This window comes from Rhododendron vialii, chromosome 4a, assembly GCF_030253575.1.
Source record: "Rhododendron vialii isolate Sample 1 chromosome 4a, ASM3025357v1".
Taxonomy (NCBI): Eukaryota; Viridiplantae; Streptophyta; class Magnoliopsida; order Ericales; family Ericaceae; genus Rhododendron; species Rhododendron vialii.
The window spans coordinates 33,496,182-33,517,437 of record NC_080560.1 but is presented as its reverse complement, the minus strand read 5'-3'; the positions used below and the strand labels follow the sequence as shown (position 1 = coordinate 33,517,437).

The 21,256-nt window shown below is 39.5% G+C and overlaps 3 protein-coding genes and 1 non-coding gene across 13 annotated transcripts; 3 read left to right on the top strand and 1 right to left on the bottom strand.

The window, feature by feature from the left end:
- Nucleotides 1–2,709: 2,709 nt before the first annotated feature.
- On the top strand, nt 2,710–8,596 carry LOC131324808 (uncharacterized). 10 transcript variants are annotated; one of them, XM_058356931.1, is made up of 6 exons: nt 2,774–2,836; nt 4,650–4,756; nt 5,985–6,107; nt 6,280–6,351; nt 7,145–7,196; nt 8,078–8,596. In XM_058356931.1, the coding sequence occupies exons 3-6, from the start codon at nt 5,988–5,990 to the stop codon at nt 8,284–8,286; spliced, it is 453 nt and encodes a 150-aa protein (XP_058212914.1). In that variant the 5' UTR covers nt 2,774–2,836; nt 4,650–4,756; nt 5,985–5,987; the 3' UTR covers nt 8,287–8,596. The 10 variants fall into 10 exon arrangements, with proteins under 10 accessions (XP_058212916.1, XP_058212913.1, XP_058212914.1 ...); XM_058356936.1 differs by having other exon boundaries at nt 5,985–6,120; XM_058356933.1 differs by lacking the exon at nt 4,650–4,756 and having other exon boundaries at nt 2,710–2,836; nt 6,280–6,330.
- LOC131324983 (small nucleolar RNA snoR26) lies at nt 4,953–5,044 on the top strand. Its single transcript, XR_009199558.1, has one exon. It is a non-coding gene; the product is annotated as a small nucleolar RNA snoR26 (small nucleolar RNA).
- A 1,689-nt stretch (nt 8,597–10,285) lies between the features above and the next one.
- LOC131324806 (uncharacterized) lies at nt 10,286–15,517 on the top strand. Its single transcript, XM_058356927.1, has 7 exons — nt 10,286–10,560; nt 12,190–12,436; nt 13,674–13,874; nt 13,964–14,627; nt 14,714–14,820; nt 14,993–15,052; nt 15,138–15,517. The coding sequence occupies exons 1-7, from the start codon at nt 10,384–10,386 to the stop codon at nt 15,149–15,151; spliced, it is 1,470 nt and encodes a 489-aa protein (XP_058212910.1). The 5' UTR covers nt 10,286–10,383; the 3' UTR covers nt 15,152–15,517.
- Nucleotides 15,518–15,727: 210 nt separating this feature from the next.
- LOC131324807 (fructose-1,6-bisphosphatase, chloroplastic-like) lies at nt 15,728–18,532 on the bottom strand. Its single transcript, XM_058356928.1, has 4 exons — nt 18,008–18,532; nt 17,295–17,519; nt 15,981–16,487; nt 15,728–15,887 (listed from the first exon to the last, which is right to left on the bottom strand). The coding sequence occupies exons 1-4, from the start codon at nt 18,455–18,457 to the stop codon at nt 15,816–15,818; spliced, it is 1,254 nt and encodes a 417-aa protein (XP_058212911.1). The 5' UTR covers nt 18,458–18,532; the 3' UTR covers nt 15,728–15,815.
- Nucleotides 18,533–21,256: the final 2,724 nt, after the last annotated feature.

The window sequence follows — 21,256 nt, the reverse complement described above, 5'->3', positions numbered from 1 at the left end:
TAAGATCGATCAACTCTTCGAGTAACTTGTGTATAAAAAGCAGACATGGCATGGTATAGTTGGCAAGGGTGGAACCAAGAATTGATTCTTGGTGTATAACGATCCGACCTGCTAATCATTCGCCTAACCATGCGACTCAAAAGATCAACCTCAAGTTATACAGTAACTGGTCAGAATTAATCATATATCATTTAACATTTCCCACATTAGCCGATGTGGGACTTTTTCCTCGATGGGCTCTTACATCCTGCCCTGGGTTAACCCAAAAAAAAAAAAATCGATGGGTGAAACAGTGTATATAATTTGCATATGGGTAATCTCTATGAAATAAGGCTTGTAATCTATTCATGCACCGCGCATATTTCTAGCACCATCATGCCCTTGACCTTGCATATATATTGTGAATATCCAAATTGTAACGAAAGAGAACATTGGATACTATTAAAAATACTTTCGTAAAAAACCTTAGAGACATCAACAAATCTAAAAAAGCGCTCCAGATTGTTTTTTTGGATGTTCCAATATAATTTAAATCTAAAAAAGTAAGATTGTAAGAATCAATATCTTAAAACTTAAGTACACCAGCCAGTGTTCTGCATCAACTAAATCAATAAAAATCTAAGCACACCAGCTTATGCTTTGCATTTAACAACATAAGAGCAAATCTAACCACACTAGCCAATTTAACTGGATTTTCATGAAATTCCTTGAGTCGAATTAATTGAGTTTTCAACTTTGAACAATCAACAATAACCTAGCCCTTGACGGTGGTAGAGAGGAGAGAACGAAAGAGAACGTTATAATAGAAAGGATGTAGGAGAGAGGGAGAGAACGCTTGTTAACAGAGGGGCTGAGAAGGATGGGCCAAAATTGATTGATGGGATAGATTGGGCTAAAAGAAAAAATGAATTGGGCTACAATTATTTGGGCTAAAATAATACAGACACACACACACACACACATATTGGGAAAATGACGGCTAATGACGTGTTTTAATAATTAATACTCGCTAAGTACATGCTGAGAACATTTGTTCATGCTAAAAATATTCTTGGCATGTATTAATAATCAAAACACGTCATGGGTCATCATTTTCCTTTTTATTTTGGGTTTTCCGGGAAACCACCTAGGTTGTAGCCCAATGGAGCCTCCAAGTCAGGGCCGGCCCTGGGCTAAAGCCTGAGGTGCCGACGCTTTAAGCTTCCAAAATTTTAGAAAAAATCAAGGCCTCATTTTTCATTAAAAAAAAATCAAATATATTATATTTATATAAATGTTCCGTGTTTCAACACAATGTCAATTCTAGCACAAGTGGTGTGTGAGGTACGGAAATTGGGATGTGAGATCCTTGGTTCAACTCCTAGAGAGGTTTTCTTTTGACAAAAAATGCAGTGTATGAGTGGTATTTCGTTATGTTTGATTTTTTTTCTAATGGTATAAAATATTTTAAAATTTTATTTTAGTCAAATTACGAAACTAAAATACCATGTTCAATATTTTTATCTTATATTAACCACCTATATTGATTTTTTTTTTAATAGAAAACCTAAGGCCTCAATTTTAAAAGTCACTTTAGGCCTCTAAATTCTCAAGACCGGCCCTGCTCCAAGTGGTTCCGCCCTTGTGGACTGGCGCATATGAACGAGCTGTACCCTTCAGTCCCACAAGCTTCTCTAAAAGGATATGAGCTCGGTTCCAATGTTCAAACGTGGGTGGGTCTCGTTTGGTGCAGTTTTGGGTTCACCAAGATCCATGAGGATGATGAAAAATGTAAACTTCATAGTCCTTGCATAAGAAGTCACTTACGAAAAATTAACTTGGTCACAAGGGTTTTTTTGGCCTTCCTTTGGCTTCAAAACAACACCATTTTGAGTCGCAGCAAATCTTTCTGTATGCCGCGCGCACCAGGCCCCTAGACTCCCCTAAAATTTATCGTACCCGACTTCTTTGTAGTCCAATTGCAGAAAGTCTCTCCAGTTGCATTTCAGCCATTCATCATATCATTAATGATTCAGATTTTTTAAAGAATCCTCAGAAAGAATATATATCCTTCTCAGAAATATTCTTTCTACAAATTTAGAAGGAAATAGATCCATTATGTGTTTTGGACTAGAGGAGACAGTTCTGATGGGGGCTGTTCATTTGCTGCAATCAATGTTTTGGATGTATTTTTAAACTCTTATCGGCAAAAGTTTATGGAAAATCTAAACCATCAAATCTACCATTGCAAGTGGGGCGCCAATCTAGTTGACATGACTCTTTTCCCCTATGCATGATGTGTGGGGTTCAAGTCCCACCCTCCCCCTAAAACTAACATCTAATTACATCTCAAGTTTGGCAAAAAAAAAAACTACCATTGGATGGTTCTCTTCCTGTCCAAAACATCGACCGGATATAATCTGGATCCGATTTAAAACTTTGATAACACTTTTGGACGACCACGATTACACGTAAGGCATGGCAAAGAAGCATGTTTCAATTTACTTGTCCAAACCGGGGTTGGATTCAATCAATTTGCTTCGACCAATTTGGTCCATTTAGTGCATCCGAGTCGTCCAAAAGTGTTTTAGACAGCTCAGATTTAAAGAGAGTGTTTTTGTTTATGTTTTTATCAAAAATCACCCCTTTAAAATTTGAGCCTTCCCAAAGTGTTCGAATGCACTAAATAAATCGAACTGACAAAATTGACGGTATCCAATCCCAAACCCCGGACTGAACTCAGCCCTATAGAAAAAAGCGTACATAAAAACCACCGGGAGACAACCATGACTCTGACTACTTTGCGACAGAAAAATAGTAGCTGAACAACACAAACCCTTCAACCTCCACAGCTCAAGTAAGTCTCTCTCTCTCTCTCTCTCTCTGATTTTGTTTGTGCACAGGCGAGGAGCAATTCAAGACTAAACACGGGTATGATTTTTCTCATGCAAAAAGTTGCGATTAGATTGTGGTTGAGAAAATCACCTATTAGTTTGTGGGAATAATTGGGTCTCTGGATGAATACTCGTTTCCCTTATGGGAGTGTTCAAAGAAGCCACTTGTAGTTGATTGGAAGATTCAACGAGCCAAGAGACTTGCTCTAACTATAATCTGAAGTAAGGGATCACTTTTGACCCACATGGGGTTACTATTTCCAATTTCTTTTCTGTCTTGTCTGGTTTGTTGGATTCACTTTGGAAGATGATCATTCTTTAGGTTTGTGAAGTAGTTGAATTTATTTGGTAGTCTCACTATCCGTTGATGGAAAGAAACTGCGGCTTTTTTGGGTGCTCAGTGTACCTATATTGTACCCTTTATTTTCTTTGTTTTCGATCCGCTCATGTGTGGTGCTCCTTGCGCGGGAAACGGGACACTGAAAAAACAAACGTTTGGTTATACCCTCTTTTTTTTTAACACAGTCAATTCATTTCATATAACAAAGCCTGAAGGCAATACAGATTTTATCAAAAGATACAAGAATGAACCAAAACTACCAAAACTTTGACATAGATATCCCTTGCAGAAGCAAAACCGACGAAATCGCCAGAAGAGAACCAATCTAGGTCTAGATAGAAGAGAATTCCAAACGGACCGGACTCCTAGTTCAAACCCGAGAAAGCACCTATGAAATTTGGACCCCGAAAAACAGCCACCGGCGCAAGGCCGGAAGCGCACGGAGCAAGATCGAGACCACAATCAACCCACCATCATTGGACTATTCCTCAATAGGCGCCGGAATTATTTGCCCAACACCTCTTCCACACCAGATTTGGGGAAACAACCAAACTGGTACCAGACTGGACTGATTTGGGGAAAACCCAAAACAGCCGGTAGAAAGCCAACGGAACCGCCGGAAAAACAAAACAAAGAAAAGAAACGAAAAGCAAAAAACCCCTAAACCCAACCGCACACCTTATTACCTCACCTCAGGATCGAGGCCTTCAGATCTAGAGACCAAGGAAGAAAACAAGCCTGGGGAACCACCATCTGTCGGCGCCGCCGACCTTGAGGAGACCTCGCCGTTAAACAAACCCTCGCCCGAAACCTGAGGAACCCGGAAGCATGAAGGTGAGAGAGGAGAGAGGCGAGGAGGGACAAAGGGGAAGAGGAGGAGGGGAGGGAGGCGAGGAGGTGGCAGCCTCCCCCCCAATCGGCCGATTTGGAAGAGATTTCTAGAGAGATGTGGGACTTTCTCTCTCTAGAACAAGATGGGTAGGGGAGAGTTATACCATTGAAATGTTCCTGTTTCACAAACAAAGCGTGGACAATGGTGTTTCAAACACAAATGTCTTTTTGAAAAATTTGGTCGGTATTCATTGGTGTCAAGGATGGGAGAGTTTCATTGTATCCAGCAATCTAAATACCTTAAATTATATTTTTGGCATTGCTGTATGGTGGAATCTAGCTGTTGAATTGGAATTGGAGATCATCTTCGCTCACTTTTATAAAAATGGCTTTCAAATCCCAATCAAGACATAAAACTCCGGTGCCAAACACAACTATGATAAGGTATCTTTATGATCGGGGCTCAGGAGTATGTTGATGTAAAGTTTTCTCATTTGGAGTCGAACTTTGTTGGCACTCTTTTCTTTTGAACATGTATTTGACACCAGAATTTCGAGCTGCCATCTTCCTTCTTTCATTTTCTTGTTAATTGATGCGCTCTGCAGGTTTGGCTCTGCCATCTTCCTTCTTTCGTTTTCTTGCTAATTAATAGAGCTAAAGAAGCGTAGCGGAGTTTACACTCGAAAGCCGACACTCTGGCGTTCGTAGGAAGGCCAAGTGTCATGAATTTTGTATTGTTTATTTGTTTTCTGCAGTCAGTTCTTTTGAAGAGGAGTTTGGTGTACTGCTGTCCCATCTTTGGTTGGAGATTCTGATCAGAATTCTTTTTGGTTTTCTGCTCATAGTTTCAAACTTTTATGGTGTTCTTTCACTCTTTATTACTGCACCACAGAGTTTATGGATTATTGCAAGCATCCATGATGAGTAACTTCCTTTCGTTATCCTTGCACTTTGATTGCTAGTGAAGAAAACTATGGGGATGTTTGACTCTGAGATGCTTTGCCTCCAACCTCACCCACCCCTTAAAAGATACTTAGTTTCCTCCCTATTTTCTGTAGATTTTGTTTTTGACTTTGGTTTTATACTACGTAATTAGGTAATAGTTACTAATATGATTTTTCGTTGTAAGTTTTATCTGATCTTTGCACGAGGTGCCCTGGATATATTTTCTTTTACATCTGATGTTCTTTCCATCTTTTGTTGCCTTCTTTTTGTTGTTCTTTAGTGCATTTCTTATTTTTGCTCTAGAAGGATTTTGTTTTTTTCTTTTTCTCTTTCATCGGACTGATGATGTACCTAAGAAACCGCTCAATCATGCCATTACTAGTGATATGGGATGGAAGATAATGTAAATGATTCCGAGAATATTTATGTGTTATAACCTGTCTGTAATCCTTAGTGGTGAGACTGGGACAAATAAGACCACACAAACTCAATAGTTCAATGGGGATAATGCTGTCACTTATCCATATTGCCGCTCTTTGGGGTGCCACTGTGCCTGTATGTCAGAGCACCATGCTGAATGGTGGCTGGATAAAAAGGACTTCACCATATTGCTTAAGAAGTTGTGTGGTGGAAGGTACGAGTCTTGATGATCAGTTGAACACTTCTATGTTAAGCCTTCTCCTAATTAGTAATGAGAAGTCTGTATTGGCTATTGTCAGTGATGTCAGGAGCAGTTTGTTCCACCTCATTCTCTGACTTTACTTAGTAATGGGTCTCATGAATTAGGAGCCGCCGAGCCGGTAAAGCAGTTAAAATGTAATACCCAGCTTCATTGACTTATAGTTTTGAACTTCCTTTATTTCGTGGGTAGTGTGTAACATAGGTCATTCTACAAAATTTCTTAGTTTCCAAAATCTGTTTGACTCAAATTTTGGCTTCTCATTCTTGCCTTTAGATTTTCTTTTCTTCTTGCCCTTAGTTGTTTGCTTGTACAGGTAATGGCCGCTATTTCTCCGTCCCATGATCATGTGGAGGATGAAGAAAAGTATGTATTGCTTGATTTAGATGGGGTTTCTGGGCAAGTCCATATTCCACCAAATGCACCATATGTTCTATCTGTATGTCCATAACGTATTTTTTTTTTTTTTTTCCTGTTTTTTTTTTGAAGACTTAATGACCAACAATTATTCAAAGGATGACAGTCACTTGCCAGTGCACTTTTATCTATTATAATGTTCTGTTCTGTTTGAGAATTTTTACCTTGCGTTGTCATCTTGTTTCCTAATGCAGGGTCTTGACACCTTAAACCCAATTTTGGTTATCGACAATAAAGTAAAGTTGGTGAGTCAAAAGTTTGGAAAGGTTTTGTAAGAATTGCTATTCGTTGCGTTTTGAATCCTTCCTGTAACAACGTACTGTGGATTCATTCCACCTAGACTACATTTCTGACTTTCTAGTCCATACTATCTAACTCAATGTATCATTGCTCTAAAGATGAATTCTAACTGTGCAACGATACCTTGGATACTCGATTCTGAAACAAATAGAAAGACTGACTGAGACAAGTATCAGCCACGTCACCCCAGGATTGTTTACATATATGGCCCTTCTATTTTTTTTTGGACTTTCTGGTCCATACCAAGTATCTAACGCACCTTACATTGTTGTTAACATTCTCTCACGTTCGAACCATGTCAATAGGTGATTGTATATTGGCATTTAGAATGTTGCGTTTGGTTGCATGTTTTGTTTTTCGCTGGATATTGGCATCTGGGTTTTGTTGGATATTTCATGTTTAGATAGTGGTTGGATTGTTAGATAAATAATTTTTCTTGGAATCATTGGAGTTTTTGTATATGTTAGTTGATTCAAGAGATGCCTTCTGCATTTGCATCGCTTTGTTGAAACCCTTGTCCTCACCTTGTCACCTTGCACTGAGACCTCAGGAGGCCGCTCAGTTCACTTTTTACTTGGCAATCTGTTGTACCCCCAAGGGAACTTGATTTGTCGCTGTGATAACTTATGTTAGAAATAGTTCATTGGTTAATTTTCTGATCAGGTAGATATTTATTTCCCTTTTCTTTTATTTGATCTTAGTAGGTTGTGAGGGATTAGCTTGAGCATTACAATTTACTTCCCTTTATTGATCTCACAGATTGGGGAATATGAAGAAACAATTGGAACATGCTTTGTTTTCACTGAAGGCGGTGAGTCACATTCTTTTCCTACTATGCCAGCACTTTATATTTGCTTAGCTATTTTTCTCTTCATAAGGTCACTCAACCATAAGGTGAAGCCATAACTCTGCTATCAAAGAGATAAATGCAGCTTTTAGGGAGGGAGGGAGGGAGTTTATCTCAAGATTTTGTTATAAGGGTACCCTCACCACTCATTAAACAAGACCCTTGTCTATGTTGCATAGGCAAGACTAGATTTCACAACGTGATGAATGTGGTTAAAATTTTATTTGTCTCGTTGTCCTTCTTAGCATGCACCATAATATCTTGTTTTTATTGGACTTATGTTTTGAATATAGCCTTGTCTTCTTTACGGGTTTATGTGCTATGAGAGAACAGGCCAACCTGTCTTGGTGGGTCCATTGGTTTATTTTCCTATAGGATGGGTATCTTCAATGCTTCACATTCAAAGCATTGACGTGCTTCACATTTTACGGTTTGATATTTAGTATTGGAGTGTTTTTGGTTTTGACATCATTAGGGAACTGGGTTTAGGAAAACCGCTCCCCATTTTCCTAGATCATATTTTGCATCGATGTATCGTTGCTGTTCGTAAAAAGCCACTCTGCTACAGTTCTTCGGCAGCCATATTTGCATGCCGACCAAAGATTGGTCTCTAGTTCTACTGTGCCTAGCTTGCTTTTTACAGTATGAAGACCTTCACAATGTGGAAACAACGAGCTATGTGCAATTTGTTTTGGGATCAACTAATTGTTGTGCAAGCCAAATAAATTGATTCTACCAATAGTTAACGAACTTTTTACGGCAGATTTAGTCGCTCATGTCTGATGGTTTTGTTGTGCTTTAATGAGAATTGTATAATGGCTAAAGAAAGATCCTTTTTTTGGCAGAATCTGCTCCTGTTATACATGAAGAGACTGGACCATCTGAAGCTAACCTTTTCTCCGGGAAATTCATAATAGACCCGAAGCAACCTCCAGCCAAGGAAGTGAATCCAGTGGCCCGCCTCCATCAGATTCTGAAGTTCAGATTATTACCCGAATCTGATATCGAAGATATAACAGCGGAACCGACTACACAGACTGGTTTACCTGATTGATCATAGAAGTATGGTTGTTCTCTCATTTCACGGAGGAGGAAGTTGAGGCGAGAAAAACAGCTATCAGCAGTCAAAGCTGTAAGCAGGTTTTTGTGGAAATTCGACATTCTATGCTCCTGTAATGATCAAGTGCTTCTTTCTCATTGTTGTTTCGTAGTGAGATTTTAGACCAATCAGCATCTCTCTCATGTCTTTGATCTATGGGATGAAATTTAGTTCTGCTTCTGCATAGCTGAATTCTACTACAAAATTGTAGTAAAAAATGAATGTCAAATTTCGATTCAACCATAGTGAATTTGGTCTCTATACACTTGATGGGCTGTTTGTTCAAACTCCTCATGTCAGTTCTTAATTATTTTGGTTTTGAATGTGTGCCAACTTGTTTGACCAGCTGAAAATGCAACTAAAATAAGATGAAAATGATCAATGTAAAGCTCTTCTCTAACTCTTTTAGCACTTTCTTTCAGCAAAATGTGTGCCAACTTGTTCGAGCCCCGTTGTGGGCGTTTGGAATTCAAGGCTATGGATAGCCTCTGAAATTCCTTATGGACTAACTAAGTTCCAGTTGAGCCAATTATTAGGCGAGTTCATGTCAATTGGAGTATTTTGTTAACAATGTACTTTGATTCAGAAGTTGTAAAAGAATTAACCAACTTAACTTTTGAAAACAGACAGGGCACAGGAGGAGGAGGTTCTGGAGTGCTTCTCTCTCTAGGAATAGAAACAAAGCTCTCTTTCCCTTTTTTTTTCTTTTTCTCCTGCCGCCATCCCCCTTCTTGTTCCCCTCCCCCCCCAACGGCTCCCTCATCTCTTACCCTCCCATCTTCTCCCCTCCTCCTCTCCTCTCCTCCGTCTATGGTTGTGAGATGGTTGAGGCTCTCTTTTTCGGGAGAGTAGTTCTCCCACTCTTCCCATTATATTTGGACTCGGAGACTCAGATCTGGAGTTCTAAATTTGGGTGCTGGCTCTTGAATCGATTCAGGAGATGATGTTCTTGGGCTCTCTAGCGGTGATGATGAAGACGTCAAGATGCAGACCCTGTGTAGATCCAATGCGGGACCAGATCCAGTGGCGATCTTCCACCCACCTCCATGAGCGGAGTGTTGGGTTCAACATTGAAGCTGAGCAGCCTTTCCTTTTTGTTTTTTGTTCTCGTTTTGTTGTTTTTCGGCCTTTGGGCCGCGCAATTTGTATCTGATTTGTATCAATATAGCTTGTGTTTTCTTTCCGTTAAAAAAAAAATAGAATAACTTTTGAAAACTTGAAGTCGAAATAGAAACAAGGCAAACACAACTCGAAGTTGAAATAGGATCGGTGGTGGTAAAAATTCAACAACCAATTACTAGTTAGGTTGTCTTCGGGACATCTCCCCGTGATGCTCAACGAGCTCTACATTAGAAATTCATATGAATGCGTGATCGTGGAATGCACTAGAGCATCATGTAACTATTCACGTGTCTGTACCCAACAGCACATATTTAGGCTAAGTTTCGCTAAGAGATTTTTGGGTTTTTTTGTTTTGTCTTTAATCAAATTATTTTCGCATTTGTTCATTTTGCAACAAATTTTTTACCACTACTGATTCATCTCGACGAGAAGGATCGGAAAATTAAATTTTTTTTCTTACTTTTTGCCCTTATATTTTTTAAAAATATCTAAGATAAAATCAAAAAAATCGATACGAATTAATAGGAGAAAAAAGTTTGTTGCAAAACGAAAAAACACGAAAATAATTTGATTAAGGACAAAAACGAAAAAGGTCCAAAAAAACCCTGAAGAGGAACCTACTGGGTCACCCACAACTCTTGCAGGCTTTGGAAGCCCAATTAAGTCAATTTATCGCGTTTTACGTTTTACCGCTTAAAATTGCAATTAAAAACAGCGCCAAATAACCGCTTAAAGTCCTCCCGGCCCCGCCATAACCCATAAAAACCTTTCCTCCAAAATTTTCGAACACTCCCGCGTTTTCCACCTCTCTCTCTCTCAAAACTCCCTCCTCCTTCGCTCTCTCTCCCCTTCCCAGATCACACTCTGTCCATCTTTCTCTCTCTAGAAAAGCCCCCAGAGAGAGAGAGAGAGAGAGAGAGAGAGAGAGAGATGGGTAGGCAGTCATCGAAGTCGAGAAAACAAGAAAGCTACGGCAAAGGCAAGGTCACACCCGTCCAGATCGCTTTCATCGTCGACCGATATCTCTCCGACAACAACTACTCCCAATCTCGCTCCACTTTTCGCAACGAGGCCTCTCATCTCATTTCCAAGTCTCCCGTTCAAGAGGTATCTTCCATCTTCCCAGTAAATGTTTGCCAGATCTCTCCAAATGTTGGTATTTTGGTGGATTTAGTTAAGACCCATGTGTGTTTATCTTTTACCCTTTTGATGTATGCTTGTGGTCCATGGGGTGCAAACGAGTTGCCGAGCCGGGCCTAAAACTCGAGTGTTGAGCTTGGCTTGTTAAGTAAACGATCCTAAAACTCAAGCTCGAGTTCAGCTCAATTACTAAACGAGTCGAGCCCAATGTTCTAAAAGTCGCTCGGCGTTCGTCGCTCGGTCGACCACCTTTGAGCTTCGAGACCTATTAATCGCCGATTAATCGGCTTGTAGCAATTAGTCGGGTTTTCATTTATTTATATATAAATATATACTCCCCAATGACAACTCTTATAAAAAATTGAACATTCATCTATCAATCCATCAACATCAATTGTTTTTCAAATATGACATAGAAATCTCTCCTTTACAGAAAACTGTTAACATGATTATAACACCAGCTGGTACTGGGTATGGGCCGTTCATTTATTAGTCACTTACCAATTATAATAACTTTATTTATATACACCAAACAATACTACACTTCGTTTTAAGATTTAATAAAAAATATTACTACACTTTGTTTCTAGAATCACTAACGTGTCACAAACTAATGTTCGAGGTCGGTAAAGACGTGGAATGAGAGGAGATCTTGAATTAGAGAGAGAGAGAGAGAGAGGCGATAGGCGGCTCGGAGATCTCGTGTTTTACGATTTCACAGAGATAGACAGGTGATTCCGAGATCGATCAATCGATGACTGGGTGTTGAACAAGCCCTAAAAATTGTGATTCGAAGCCCTTAAACTGGTATGAGTATATAATAGTTACACCCTTTGATTTTTCAAAATTATAAATTTTACCCCTATTAATCGCCAAATAGCCGACTAATCGCCCATTAACCAATTAATCGACTAATCGTCGCTAGATGCTGACCGACTAATCGCCGGTTAATCGCCGACTAACTCTGATTAACCTCCCGACCTACTAATTCAATCGACTAGGCATTAATCTAATCGGTTAGGCCAAATTTCCGATTAATCGGCTATTAATCGGTGATTAAATCCTTCTTTTAGAACACTGGTCGAGCCTTAACGAGCCGAGCCATGAGCTGCCTTGCAGCCCTACTTGTGGATGTGTCTGTGCACTTGATTTAGATTTACGGTTGGGTTTGGCCAAATTTTTTATCGGATTATTTTTCTGAATTTTTTTGCATAAGTCTTGCGTCAAGTATTGGGGGTTATTGATTCGTCTCGATTGAAGTAATCTAAAATGTTAAAAATCATGACAAAAAACTTTAAAAAGTTCACTGAAGATAAAATATAATCCTAAAAATTTGTTTGGGTTATTTTTTACATTTTACGAACTTTTAAAATTTTCTGTCGTAACTTATTATTTTTTAGACTAATCCATAAAAATTAGACGCAAAACTAACAAAAGTTCATCTAGGAAAAAAAAATCTAAGTGTGTGTTTACCCAATGTGGCTTTTACCCCATTTCTGTAAGTGTGTGTTTTGTTGCACTTATTTTTGTTTGAGATCTCTCAAAATCTTGGTAATTTGGAGGGTGTAGATGAAGATACTACTTGGGCTTTTGTAGGCGCCAAAGAGTTTGTTGAGTTTGAGCGATATATTGGATGAGTACATTGATTTGAAGGAACAAAAAGTGATTTTGGATCAAGAGAAGTGCCGTTTGGAGCAGGAGAAATTCCGGATGCAGACGCTCCTGCGAGGCTTGCAAGATGTGATGAACGTTTACAATGCAAGTGGCAGCAATGCCCCTCCACCACCGTCTGTGATTTCATCTGCTGCTGCAAAATCAGCCGCCTTTGTTCCCCAGATTGCAGGTATCTTTTCAGGCTATATATCGATGTGTATATCTGTGTACTCATGTACTTATGCTAGCATTTGAGGGCCTTGAGGCTTATGCGATGTGTGTGCTTGAACCAGTTGAAAGCCGTAGAAGAGGAGAGGGAAAAACCCATTTGATAACTTCCCAAGCAATTACATAGGGCGTTTTTTCTCTTTTGTCCTAAGTCAAATTGGAAATTCGTTATATTGTAAAAATGTTTGTCAACTTTTTTGGGAAAGAAAAGTGTGAGCCGATTTCATAACTTTTGTTCACGCCAAAAGGGGTGTTCCTCTTATTTAAAGTAGTTGATATTTACGTGTGCTTTTATATTGTGTGGGTGAGTATCTGTGTTTTTAAACATTGCTTAAGCTAAACGAGAAATGGGTCTCCAACTTGTGATCATTCAATCTCAGAAGGCTTAGTTTTAACCTTTTGCTGTACATTGAAGCACAAGTTGAACCTTAGTTTGCTTTCTACCTTGTTTTAGTTCTCAAGTTTTGAGGTTTGAGCTGATGTCTGTGGTAGGTATCCAAGTGGTATCCACTTCTTAAGATGTCAAAATTCCAGGGGTTTGTGACCTGATTTCTGGGCTGTGGACCTTTCAAACCATGCAATATTACATTGGTCACGGCCAAATTCCTTCCCTTTCTGTATTGGATTTGGTCCACTCCTTCATGTGATTCTATACTATAGCATCATCCCAATTAACACAAAATGCCTAAGAAAATCTGTCTGATCATAGGAGTCCCTATCACATATGCAGCCCTATTCAGATTAAAAGCAGGTGAATTAGTTGTTGCAAAGATGATATGGTTTAGGTTGTAGTTCTCAATTGGATCTTTAAATTTGCCGATCAAAAAAAAATTGGATCTTTAAATTTGCATAGATGGCAATTAGCAATTCTTGTAGTTTGAAAAATTTGAAGTATCTAAATACAGGAGCTAAACTAATCGATGAAAAGCTTGTTCATGGTTTAGCCTGGTATTAGGATGTATTGTAAGTTCCAATTAAACATTGGTGTTCTAAAACAAGGATAGGATACACTGAGACTTTTTATCCAAGGATACTCTGAGACTTTTTATCCAAGTAATTTTCATTAATTATTGATTGACCAATGGTTGTCCTTTTTGAATCTTTCCTTCTCATTAATCATAAACCATTGCAATCATCTGAATTATGTGTTCTTTTACCTTCTTGAGCAATGACTTCTATTCCCCCTTTTTTTTAATCAGGTCAGCCTCTGTACAGCACCCCAGCAATGATGCCAACATCAAGGCCCTCTGTCAGTCAAATTAATCCGTCAAGTTTCTGCACACCGACTACAAATCAACCTTCTGTAAAAAGGAGAAAGGGTTCGAACGATGTTCCAGATGCTCCTATAACTGCAAAGAGGTCTCGTGGTCACTTAACTACCAATCTTCTTGCAACCGAAGGTAAGTCACCAACTAAACTTTAGCAACCCTTGCAGTTACTTTTCATCTTTGATCCTTATAAGTTTTTAAAAAATCCATTATTCTTGTAGGTACCAAAACTATTTCACAATCAAGCAATGCAGTAAATAATCAAGAAAATGCTCCACATTTCTCAGCAGCTCAATCATCACCTCGTGCACGTGATGGTTCACCTGTTCAAGGATCCAGTGTTGCCAAGTGCTTGTTCAACCAGCAAAATGGGTCCCCTCCAACAAATCTGTCTGTTCCTAAGACTCCGCTCCCTGCAACTTCCTCTCAAATGAATAAATCTGCTTCTCCACCGGAAGATTCTTCCACTGCTACTTCAGGAAACGATGTTACTCCTCCACAAACGATTTCTACTGATTGCATTGTTATATCTTCGGAAACAATCAGAGTGAGCCCAGTTAAACACTTAACCTACTACTCGATAGAGAGGAACCGTTGCATTTCTACTTCCTCACCAGTCAAGCCAAGGCATAACATGAGGGATCATGTGAAAGGAAGGCTTGACTTTGACAGTTCGAACACTCTAATGAACTCAGCAAATCCAAATAGTGATGGCAGTTCCTTATCTGAATCTGACAAGGAAGGAGATATGTTCGACTTGGATTTGCCTAATTTGGATTTTTTGGGTGGGGATTTCTCACTCAGTGAGCTTCTGGTTGATTTCAATTTTGACGGGGACTTTTCTTGCCAGCCGGCTATGGACACTTTTTCAAACTCCCACTCTGGGTAAGTTCTTTTCCTTCGCAATGTGACTTTCTGATTGATACTATCCAACTTTATTTTCATAACTGGGTATTATGTTTTACTGAAAGGTCCCCGCATGAACCGTGCAATGTTGATTTGGGAGCTAATCAAGTTGTGTCTGAGCTTTCATCCACCGTGACAGAAATTCTTTCAGAGAAAGACATGAATACACAAGGTAATGCATTCCTTTTTTGCATGATGTATTTGTGTAACTTGTTTGTGTAGTGAGGTGTCTTGTAATTCACTGTGCTCTTTCAGTTACAGTACAAAGATATCATCTGGTCATTGCATAAAAGTTGGATAGGTATATTTTACGTGGTTCTCACTTCGCTGTTTTGAACAAACAGGCCCAGAATCTGTCACTTCTGTGAAGTCCACAACCAAATGCATTAAGATTTTAAGCCCTAGTAAGTAAAGCAGTCAAGTTGATGACTCTTATAACTTTTAGTTCCATTCGAAGAATGAAATTAATGGTATTCTGTTGAATTGCAGTGAAAAATCGTTGAAGCTCCACAAGGGATCTGGAAATCAGAAAACTGACTGATTTTACAGTAAACGTTGCGCTTAGACTGACACAGTATTGGTACAGTACATACTGCCAAGTACCGATTCTTGACTGATGCTTAATGTTCTAACATGTTCAGAGGTAAAATTGATTGTAGTCAAACATTCAATTGATCACCTTACCATTATCTCTTAGTTCTGTTATTTGATGTCCTAGTTATATCTGCAGAACTTATTAAGGTCTGGAGAAAATATGATGAAGTCATACTGATGTATTGACAAGTTGTGGAATACGTATTTCATGTTCCTTCTCATGTGTCATGTTCTATCAATGTTTGTTGTTGCTTGGCTACTTATGACATTCAAACTTCAAATCTTTTAGGTAAAACAGCCACGTGAATTGTAGACTGTTCGATGTGAACATCTGTTCGATTGCGAAATGATTGACTGGGTGTGAACTAGAGATTTCTCTTTCTTGTATCTGATGACACTGCAATTGCATTAGGATTATTTTTGAAAAGGAGTAGACTATGCTCTACCTCACCTTGATGATAATTTCACAATAATTCGGCAAGAGCTAACTGAAAACTTATTGTATTTCTCGAGAAACTGCTGCCAAACATATTCAAATCCAAAATCAAACTCTCCTTGCTATAGGCATTGGAATCATGCCAAATATTTCTCCAATTTTTCCACTTCGTCCACGCTTCCGATGTAAAGTGGAACACGCTGATGAATCTGCAAAAGGAACAAAACCACTGTCTGAAATTGTGCTGATACACAAGGAAAATTGTGTCATCTCTAGATTTATACGATTAGTCATATACTCACCTCAGTTGGCTGGATGTCAAGAACTCTCTGATGGCCATCCGATCCTTTGCCACCAGCTTGCTCTGCCAAATAGCTCATCGGTGCACACTCATACAATAGCCTGAGCTTCCCATTCTTGCTCTTCTTGTCTCTAGGGTACCCGTAGATTCCACCATAAAGCATAGTCCGGTGGAAATCTCCAACCAAACTACCAATGTACCTAGAGGAATAGGGCTTGCCGCTAGGGCCAGGGTCCTTTAGGTCATCCATGTACTTCTTCAGCTTATCGTCCCACAACTGGTAGTTTCCTTCATTGAAAGAGTAAATTTTGCCAGATTTCGGTATCTGGATGTTTTCCTGAGTTAGTACAAATTCCCCATACATGGGGTCCAAGGTGAATGCAAACACTCCTTTTCCTATGGAGAGCACAAAGATGACTGAGCTTGAGTACATGCAGTAGCCAGCTGCTAGAAGATTGCTTCCTGGTTGGCATACATTGACTATGCACCTCTGTTTCACATTGTCAAGCTGCATTGAGGCATTTGGTCAAACAGTTAGGACAATTAGTTAGTATATGCTAACACTAGGGCAGGCTGTGAAACAAAGCCAAGCTCCTCGATACGTGTTCTAACCGGTTAAAAGCTCATTTTGGATTGGTTTATTCTGTATACAAGTCAACTTAAAAGTGTACATTGTATGCAAAAAATAAATTACTCCAGGTACGCTTGTGTGGGACTCAATGGTGAACAAGCTAAGCTTGAATGGATTTGGAAACGGGTGAATTTACAAGCCCAGCCTAAACACTTTTTTAGACTCGTTAATTTAGTAACCCAAGATTAAACAACTCACCACTTGACATTATTATGCTTGTTTATAGCTCTAACTTACATCATTGATTATGATCAATCCTTATGTTCATGGGAGGCAATCATCGCAAACTACATAGGCCAACTTTTAAATGGAGGATTGTTACATATCACCAACTTTAACATTAGTTCTTTTCCCAATATGGGTCTCCTCATGTGCCATGGTGGTCCTATCATCTTTTTATCTGTCATAGGTCTTGCCATACTTTATGTGCACACCTATCGAACACATGTCTGTACACACCTCTCACAAGAAATGAGCCTGCAACTGTGAGACTCACCGATTGTGAAAGGTTGCCCACACATCTGCATTGGTAGGTTTGTAGATAAAAATTTGTTTAAGTCTTGCCTATATCCATGACACTCCTTTAGTAGATGCACTAATGCTTCTATGACAAATTTGAAGGAAAACCAAAGCACCGTCCACTGTATTTTTTCCTGAGGTTGTGTATAGGAGGTGTAGACTTACTGTGGCATCATCACCAACATCAGCAAGGCACTCGTCATTCGGGGTGTAAATTCCAAAGATTGAGCCAGTGGACACAGCTGCATCGATGTTGGAGGATCCATCAAGAGGGTCAAACACCACAATGTAGTTCCCTGAGTAGCTCTCTTCCACTGCCACCGGGACATCCTCTTCCTCTGATGCTATAATCCCTGTCCTCCCACTTGACCTCAAACAGTTTGAGAACACCTGCATAATTGTGCCAAATCATAGGTCCATATATTCTTGGGTATTGGAGGTGAAACTATAGACATGTCCAACAAAGCTGAATTTACATCATACATGGGAGGCCTGCGTACAAAAAATCTTTTGGGGGGTCTTGCGTTCGTTCAGCTAATTGCAGCAGTCTTGATTATGAATTTTTGTTTAGCTTACTTACGGCTAAATGTGGTTTTGTTTTCAACAAGTGTTGTGGGAGCACCTAAATGTCAAACCAATACAGGTTATGAACCAAATAGTGTTAAGTTATGGCACGTAGTAGTGGTGATGGTGGGGGTGCGGTTCATTATGGAATATGGATGGATTATGGTGTCGGCAAAAATGTACGTTTTTGCTTTGAACTTCCATTTTGAAATGCAGAGGTTAGTCATTATTCGAGTTTTTTGAACACTATAATAGCTCCTCAAGCTAAAAACAGACGACAACGTTAGGGGGTTGTGAAGAGATGGACTATAAACCTCATTGGAGACGACATCAAGCTTCTTCTGATCCTCCCCTTGGACATTGACAGCGCCCTGTACTCCAGTCAGGTTAGAAATGCTAGCCCTTTGCACCAACGAACCAATCTGTTTACAAGCCATTGAAATGCTCGACAACACTATTGTCAGCTCTGCATCTATAACCCCTTGCTGCTCTTGCTTCAACAGCCAACCTGTTAGTGTCTGAATCTCGAACCTACTCCTTTTCTTTGTCTCCGCCTCCGGGGCTGCCCCCACCGCCATGCACCTTACACCACCGGCGGCTGCTGCCACTTGCCGCCTCCTGCTGCTGCCGGTGGTGGTGGGACATGACCAGAGTGTCTTGGCGTCGGATACGGATACTTGGAAGGGAGAGAGGAGAGAGGTTGAGTGAGTGGTTTTGAAGTGGAGAAGCTGTGAGCTTGGTTGTGGTGATATTGTTGCAACCATGGCTCTGGTTTTGTATTGTTTTTTGGAATGTTTGGTTCTTTCATTTTTTTTCCTCTCTTTCTTGTGGGATATGGTAAATTGGGTTGGGATGGTGAGAGAATGGGAATGTAAGGCTGGTAACGATTTCTGTTGAAATGGCCCCCACTTATCTTTGTTTCTGTTTTTGGTCAATTCTCTTGTGATTGTGGTTATTTGGGGATGGGGGGGTGTCTGCTGGTTTTCAATTCGGGTGGGCTCGATGCTATAATGTAAGCCCAAACCCGTCATGTCAACGGGTTTGGGTGGGTTATACGGACACAAATAAGGAAAATTGGGCCAAACGGGTTTGAGTTGGTTTGAATTCGGGGTTCAGAATATCTGGGTTTTTTTTTTTTTGGCGGTTAGGTGTGTCGGCTAGCTTATGTGCACCTCGACTATTCTCTTCTCCGGTTCGATCAAAGGAAGGTCATCCACGCTGAGGCCAAGAGATTCACAAGAGATTTCTCTTGCAATCTAATCCCAAAAGATTGCCAAATTTCAAATTTAGAATGTTTGGATTTACTGCTTATCTTGTTGTCGCCCTTGGGGTTGGTCCGGTTGGATATGCCTTATAAACCCTATCTTATACTCTTATCACCCACCAAAGGTAAAGGATGAGGAGGGAAAAGACACAACCAGAGGCCTTTCAAATTCGGTAAAAAAATTTGTGAACGGGCTTTATTTAGCAAGTGAAAACACAAGTAAAATGAAAATGAAAATGAATATGAAAGAACAAAAATAATTTCTTCAACTTCATTATCTATCTTATTTTCGTTCAAACTTTTTTTTTTTTTTTTTGGATAAGTACAATTTTTGTTCAAACTTTACCTTCAACTTTGCAGCTGCGCGGAGTTGATTGGGGGCAGAGGTAATTGTTCCGCCCAGTTTCTTGTTTTTCAGCGAAGTCATTCGTTCGTTCTGCCTCGACTATTTATTTTTTGGGCAATATCTTTCCCTTCGTGCTGCGACACTTTCAGGCGCATATCAATTACTTGGAGTCTTTCACTCAAGCGGAAACTCTTTTTGCGGTCTTTTATGCGTATGAAAATCCACTTCATTGAGTAACAAAACAATTCAAAAATCTAAAATGTAACCGATGATCCATTGATATGTTTGTATTCTGATAATCAGATGCCATTAAACACATGGACTTGCTTGTTTGATAATGAAAAACTTTTCCTTTCTAAAAAAAAAAACACATGAAAGTCACACACATCCAAGAGAAGGAATTTGGTCCTTCTCTTCAGCTCCTCGTTTTGAATTACTACTACTATTTGGGGACGCATTTGGTTGGACGGAGGGACTAAGGTACAAGTGCAGCCACTTGACCCTGCTCACTTTGATTTCTCTTAATGAAATTTCATAATTTGCACTCAAATTTTGCTATTTGAACCTCACAAAACAGTTTTAAATTGCCCCAATTTGCCTCAAATACATAGAAATTTCAAGAGTTTTTTTTTTCGTTTCATGAGTTGATATATTATGAACAAGGCTATCAAGTATATATCTACGTTATAATTAACCCCTTAATTTAGTTATCGATCTCTTTGGATTGACAAATAGAAACACGTGAATCTAATATTTGACCCTAGTACCCAAAAATCTTGGCCCCGCTCCTTATTAGGCCAAGAGTTTGTTGCAACACTGTAGATTTGAGAAATATTTTTAACGAAAATATTATTGAATTATTAACTAAAATACTCGGACGAACATTATAGATTAACCCTTTTGTGGGACACTATTGAGGGAGAAATTTTTGGGTATCGAGCTGGTACCACGTGGCAGTGAATTGAGGGATGGTGCTGTACATTGGTGTGTTGCGCACCTTTGAGCTGTCGGATTATGCATCCGATGGCTCGAATCTCATAATGGCAATGAACGGCTCTCAATCTTTGATTGTTGAAATGAGATCCGAGCCGTTGGATGCACGATCTGACGGCTCGAATGTGTGCAACACGGTGCTGCACAGATTAATTTCTTCTCTCTCCCCTCATTCAACCATTCTCTCTCCTCTTTTTCTCTCTCTAAAAGTTGGACCGTCTAAAACATATTTAAACGGCTGAAATCGCTAATGGGTACCATGTGTGTGGTACTCGTCCGGCACCCAATAACTTCTCATGGGGCGGTGGATTTCTCCAACGTGATTTAATAGCTTTTTGTATTCTTCACGCAAAGGCGGGGGCGCCCCCAACATGATCATCTCAGATTCTCAGAGTGGTTCAATTCCACCATGACTTATTTTTGTTTTTAAATTTTTTTTCCCTATGGTCTCGTTTTTAATTCACGGTCTTGAGTAATTTGAAATGAGATTCTCTTGGTTTACGGCCCCAACCAATCTCAGCCGTCTATTGGCACAATTAATAGCCGAGATTCATTTTTAATTATGACCGGTCACAATTAACTTTTTCCCGAAAAAATTTCATTAAGATCCAACCCGTCGAAAACACTTTTGGACGGTCACGATTGAATGTTGCTGGAAACAAGTTTTTCTCATTTGAAATACTTTCAAAATGCGATTTCTCATTTGCTTTTGCTCACGCACATACACATACAATATGTATGGTAACTTATCCGGTGTTTGTAGTGGCAGACACATGATTCTTGATGTGAGGGGACTGAATCACATGTATTCGTAAATTAACAACAAAATATCATTCTCATATAGCAATAATACAATTTTGAGGGGACCTTTTTCACAATTTTTACATACAAAACCCAAAATATAGTAGAAATATTGCAATAATTGGGAAGTTTGCGGGGACTCAAGCCCCTGCTTGCACC